This window comes from Limulus polyphemus, unplaced genomic scaffold (assembly GCF_000517525.1).
Source record: "Limulus polyphemus unplaced genomic scaffold, Limulus_polyphemus-2.1.2 Scaffold580, whole genome shotgun sequence".
Classification (NCBI taxonomy): Eukaryota; Metazoa; Arthropoda; class Merostomata; order Xiphosura; family Limulidae; genus Limulus; species Limulus polyphemus.
In genome coordinates this window covers 141554-148456 of record NW_013666190.1, presented here as the reverse complement: position 1 = coordinate 148456, position 6903 = coordinate 141554, and the positions used below count along the sequence as shown (strand labels likewise).

At 33.6% G+C, this 6903-nt stretch overlaps 1 protein-coding gene across 1 annotated transcript in view; it reads left to right on the top strand.

Annotated features, from left to right (window-relative positions):
- LOC106459236 (synaptosomal-associated protein 25-like) overlaps positions 1-6903 on the top strand; it is an 80661-nt gene that overhangs the window by 14462 nt on the left and 59296 nt on the right. The window contains exon 2 of the mRNA XM_022385684.1: positions 3042-3083. Coding sequence (XP_022241392.1) covers positions 3042-3083 — 42 coding nt within the window. The remainder of the gene's footprint in view (positions 1-3041; positions 3084-6903) is intronic.

Here is a 6903-nt window from a genome sequence, read left to right as displayed (position 1 = left end):
CCTAGGAAGAGGATAACAATGGACTTCTATTGTAGTTGAGTCATACCTAGGAAGAGGATAACAATGGACTTCTATTGTAGTTGAGTCATACCTAGGAAGAGGATAACAATGGACTTCTTTTGTAGTTGAGTCATACCTAGGAAGAGGATAACAATGGACTTCTATTGTAGTTGAGTCATACCTAGGAAGAGGATAACAATGGACTTCTATTGTAGTTGAGTCATACCTAGGAAGGGGATAACAATGGACTTCTTTTGTAGTTGAGTCATACCTAGGAAGGGGATAACAATGGACTTCTATTGTAGTTGAGTCACACCTAGGAAGAGGATAACAATGGACTTCTATTGTAGTTGAGTCATACCTAGGAAGGGGATAACAATGGACTTCCTGAGTTCGAGGATTTTGATGATTCACTGGAAGTTCCGCAAGTTTAATATACTTCCAACAAAACCTTTTCTTCAAAAATCAGTTAGCTTGTTCTGAATTTTAACGACTTTTCGCAAGGAGTTAGAAGACTTAATACATAATGTTATTCTTCATTCGCATTATAGCAGTGTAGTAACAAAAGTTAAAGCAGTGTAATAACAAAACTTTAAGTAATATTAACTAAACTACAGTAAGAAAAGTGTTAAAGTCGCTTCGCTTGCAGATATATTTAAAGTCCATCTACATTTCCTGTTATTCTGTAATTACTAAACGTTTATTTTCTTACGTTTGATTGTCTGCTGTAATTTATAATAACTACGTGAAATTCTATAACGACTGTGGAAGACAGAGAGAGAAAATACAAATTTTATATGTTGGAAACCAACACATTGCTTTGATAAAGGATACTTGAGAGATTTTGTAACTGAAATATTTGATCAGTTAGTTACTTAAAACATTGGTTACTGAAGTAACTTTAACGTAACTGCGTTAAATGTTACCTGGAAAATCTTTCTCTATTGGCTAAAAATCACGTTTTTCCTAATCCTAATCGCTATTAAATATATTTTATCTATCAAGCAATTTGTGTACTTCCTTTACGCTAACTTTTTCCTATTTACACTGACTACGTATTTACACTGACTATATACTTCTTTCTTTCACACCTATGTGTACTTATACTGATTCATACTTCTCTTACGCTGACTACGAATTTCTACTGACTGTGTACTCCTTTTACATTGAATATGTACTTATAAATTATACGGACCATATACGTTTTATATTAACTACATGTACCTTTCTTTACTACTGACTATGGATTTCTTTTGTTTTGATTACATACTTCTCTTACACTGACAACGAATTTCTACTGACTGTGTACTCCTTTTACAATGAATATGTACTTATAAATTATACGGACCATATACGTTTTATATTAACTACATGTACCTTTCTTTACTACTGACTATGGATTTCTTTTGTTTTGATTACATACTTCTCTTACACTGACAACGCACTTCTTTCTTTCACACTGACTATGTACTTAAACTGACTTCTTATATATTGACCATGTATTTTCTTTATTTTGACTACATATTTGTTTTACACAGACTACGTACTTCCTTTACGATAAATTGATGGGGAGTTTTCAGATTTCAAAGTGAAGAGTCTCGCTTTTATTTCAGGATAAAAGAACTCAATACAATATTTTTAGCAGTTCTTGTCTTTTAAGGTTATATAAAAACTGTTTAGTGAATCACTGCACATAAATGATCCTATATTGAATCATTATATACAAATAATCCTGTATTAGCGCGTTCGTGTAAATTAGAGTATTGAAACAATCCTGTTAAACTAGTAAAAACCTAATTACTCCAAAATTACTTTGTCCATTGAGAATTACAAGCTTGCCCTGTCGAAACTAGTCGTAGTTTTTATGTTTTATTAACTAGTTAATAATTTGTTCATTATTGTGCTGGTGTATTATTAGTTTTCCGATAAAAAAAAATTATTTTATTACATATGAAAGAGAAAGCTGGTAGTTTCCTGATTAATTATTATTACTTGTGAGATGTACTGCTTGGTAGTATTTTCATTTAGAAATAACACCGCAGTTTCGTTGTAATCTCTCAAACAATGATTACACGGGTTTCAGTGTTACTATATCTACGCGATATTTTCTTTGCTGCAAAAGCTTACCGTAAGGTGGCTTTGCTTTCGACTCTACAACTCGGATGTAATTTGGATGCAAATTAAAGTGCCATACGAATTTTTCTGATGCTATCTACGCGCATGTCATTTTTAAAAGTTTGGGTTTTAACTAAGCATCACGTTGTATAAGTATATTAGGAGACGAATTTAACACTAACTGGCAAAATAGTTTTTCGTTTTCTTTTTAAGCACAAAGCAATTCAATATAATCTGTGGCTATTTCAGGGTTCGAATCCCGAATTTTAGTATTATAAGCATTCAAAATGAAAGAATTCGGCTACAGTTCAGTTGTAAATATTACTCTCACACAATGATTAAAATATTTACAGCTCTTTTATTATTTACTTAAATGATAGCCAGTTAAAAACTTAACTTGTAAATGTGTCCACACACAAAAAAAATCATAACACATCATAACGAACAATGTCAGACAATTCTAATTGTCCACCTATTCAGTGAATTTCATTGTAACAATTCCCCGTTTCGAAAAAACATTTTTTTTAAATTCACGTATTCGTGTCACGATGTAAAAAAGATAGTGACACCCTCCTAATGAAGCATTAACATAATCCAGCAGTGTAAATTAAACTTGAAAACTACAAGTGATTATCTTACATTGTCACACAAGAAATGTTATCAAGAACTCCACTGAAGTTGACACTCTTCTAATTGTGTTAACAACTTTCGACTTCAATCATGGAAAGGTTCCAGCTGAAAGTGTTTTTTTTTTTGGTTTTTATAAACATTTTTCATTTATACTTAGTTTTGATTATGGAAAATGATGCACCTGGGATTCATCATAGATCACTTGAATGTCTTACTAATTTAATATTTCGTTTCAGTGTTTCTTGGGTCATTAATACAAAAATTAATGAAATTATTTTTTTTCTATCGTTTTCTAGAGTCTGGAATCCACCAGGCGGATGATGGCACTATGTGAAGAGGTCAGTATTTTCTCGTTCTTTAGCAGCTTGTATTCCTTTTCTGTAATGTTGTTTAAGTGAAAACTATAGTGATATTTTAATTGCTGGTAGGTATTATTTAGATAAAACTATCTTAGCTTTGTCTGAAAATTTCAAACGTTTTACTTTATATTAAGAACAGAAAGTTTATTTGTATTAAGATAATACATTAAAGGGCATAAGTTGAGACACGAATCACTTATAAATCACTTATAAATTGAGTGACTACGTATATATATATATATAAATTGTGCGTGTATATATATATATAAAGTAAACCCATCCGTCTGTCTGGTGTCAGACGTTGTTGTGAGGAATTGGCTGAACCAGTTTGATGAAATATGGAAGAGGAACTCAGATGGGTTCCACAAAGATCAAATTTGAAAGAATAAGTTATGGGGTGAACGGTTAGAGTTTTGAAGCCCCTTTAATTTACCGCCTTAATGCCGCGAGGAAGGGCTCAACTGAGCCTGGAGGTCGGAAGCAAAATACGTGAAGCCGATGACAAACGAAAGTAACATTTAATACCGCGTACCGTTGCATCGACCGAACGGTTCAAAATATTGGAAGGGGTGACCACGCCCCCATTATAACCTTACTTTTTTTAGCAAGGTAATGGCGGATTCTTTTGCTAATATATTTACTGTATACGTATAAGTGTGTATAAGTATGTACTGGTTCTTGTACCTGCACGCAAGATACGCCAAATGATTCGTTATTCTTTTTTTATGCGTTTCCAAGGTAATATTTACCCAAGAAAGTAATACAAAATATTATTGAAAGTTTAAGCTAATGGGATTCGTTGTTTTTACCTTGTTCTTTAGAATGAATAACCTTTATTGTTGTTTCCTGTGTTTCTCTCTCTCCAAAAAAGGAGAAAGAAGGAGGAGTCATCTTTCTGGTAACTACATTGAAGACACGTGTTTACTGTAACATTCTTACAGAGTAGTTGATGTAGCCAGGTTATTGATTTTTGTTTTTTTGAGAAATCATAAAATTGATTTTTAAATCCAGTGTTTAAGTGACAATTAGGTCTTCTAAACTTAAATAAATCAGCTACATGCCGACTGTTCACGCGCCTCGAATAGACTAAAGGGAAGACAACTAGCCAACAATACCCACCGCCAACTTATGGGATAATTGTCTATTTGTTTCTTGACTTTTCCCGCAAAATAACTAGAAGGCTATCTGCGCTAACCATCATTAATTTTGAAGTGATAGATTAGAGGAAAGGCAACTTTTGGACTAACACCTTACCAACAAATATTGGGATTGACCGCTACATTGTAACTTCTTCCACGATCTAAAGTGTAGGCATATTTGGCGACGGACTTTGATCCCGAAACCACAAATTGCGAGTCGAATATTCTAACCACCAGACCATGTCAGACCTTGATAATAATTGAATATTGATATTTTACAGCCAATCTTTTAACGCACCGACGTCTCCTAAATGCGAAGCGCTATTTTTATATAAATATATATATAGCAACGGAATATTAATCGTAGAACCTCGGATTCACAACCCGGCACGCTAAGCACTATGCAACGCTCGACCCCAGAATAGAAAACAATAAGTTGGACAGAAAATTCACGATGCATTTCAGTATTAGATTCTCAGTCAAGTTGATCTTACCAGAAGTAGGTTACTATTCAGAAAGTAAAAAAAAAAGATTAAAGTACCATTTTCCATAAGCTTAGATTATCTCGTTGATTTTCCATGGATAAAAAAATGTCTGTTTCAAATTGCAACTATATAAATTCATAAAAACCTATAGAAAATTTACATTTCATATTCTGACTCCAGGTCAGAAATGGCCTTAGGCAGGTGCGAGATATTGAACTTCAATAAGGATTTTTTAAACTAAATTTTATTTTTTCATCTCTGGACTTTAGCCAGTTTTATCGTACGCTGTTGATCACCGTTACTATTGCTATTGTATAGAGAATTAAGTTTTATACTATACTAGCCAAACTCGAGACAGCAACAATGACCAATTGTCACGTGACATATTTTCTATTTCGGTGGACTTTTATGTGCACTCAGTTAAAGTCCGATCCTCAAGTAGTCCTGTTTGAAATGTTTACCCAATCTGTAACTTTTTCACAATGCGCCGATAGAATGTCAGATGTTCTGACTCAGGACAACCTAATTGTAAACCATGTAATCAGTGTTTCTGGTTGATGATTTATCATAAGTTTCACCATATAACGTTCTATAGAGCTATATGGAATTACATATTGAAATTGAAGCATTGCACATTACAAGGTAGCTTATTTTGATTGTTTTTTTTTTAATTTAAAGTTCACTTTATCATATTCATATAGGGGGCGGGTGTTGACAGATTAGTCATTAACACATAATAGCAATATTATGAACCTCATGTTTTTAAATTTGCACCTACAAACGCCGCCCTTGTTCAAGTTACGATACGTTCGTGTGCAAGTCTTGTCCCAAGTAAGAGGCTTTTCTGTATAAGTCTTTTCACCATATGCGAGTCTTCTTTGCCTAGGCTTAGACCCTCAGTTAGAGGTTTTCTTATGTAAGTCTAACATTACTTCCCGACGTTAAGATACTTTTTAGCATGCAAATTTTAGTCCCAAGGTAAGAGACCATTTATTTTATAAGCCTATCCCCTGTCACCCACCTCCCAAATTAGAGATTTCCCTGTGCAATTCTTATCCTTAGGCGAGAAGTTTTCTTGTGCAAGTATTGCTAGTCAAAATCATTCCTGAAGCGTCTCCAGAAGTCAAAACAAACATTTATGAGAATGATGGAAATCGTGTGTAAAAATATCTAAAATATCGCAAAAGAACATCTGTTATAGAAATGGAAAGGAAAAAAAAAACAACTTTTGATATGTAATATATTTCTGCTTACAAGAGTACTGCAATGGAAACTTCAGTCAAGCATTTGACTTTTCTGGAAATTTATTATTGACGATTATATATATTAGAATACATGCTTTACACTAAAACCTGTTGATTTAGATGCTACATTTACTAGAGCACAGTTAAGTGTGAGATGCGACTCCTCTGTTCGACGTACACTAACACGCTTAATGTGTTGGATTAGAAGAAATATATAAGCTTTTAAGAAAATGCATGCACTTTTGGAAGAAGTGTTTTATTGAACATTAAATTTATTTTCAGTTCTCTCATTTTTTCGTGATTATTGTAATATTCGTAAATTTGTGTATAGCATTTTGAAGATAGGCTAACGCACAAAAATATTTCCTGAACATCTTTTATCATCCTACGGTTCTAATTTTGTTTTATTCTAGAGTGCTCATAAACTTAAAATCCATGCTCTCAAGAACTAGACAGGTGATAATATAAAAGCCAATTAAAATGTATTAAAATAATACTAAAATCTGCCCCTAGGTATACAATCATTTCCCACTTATTGTTAGAGTTCTATTAAGATAATACTAAAATCTGACCCTGGGTATACAATCAGTTCCCACTTATTGTTAGAGTTCTTCCTAAGGGACGGAGGACCTGGTAAACATTATACAGGGTGACTATAAAGAAAGTTTCACAGTTAAGCACGTCATATCTCACAAACAGTATGGCATAAGAAGGTGAAATTGCGCAAGGATGTTAAGTTTGTTTGTTTGTTTTTTGGAATTAAACACAAAGCTACACAATGGGCTATATGTGCTCTGCGCACCACGGGTATCGAAACCCGGTTTCTAGCGTTGTAATTCCGCAGAGAACCATGTAGATGCAAATACCGCAGCTGTCACGCGTTGCCGCCAGGGGCGCCACTATGGTATAATGTCTGATCAATCACAGCAAC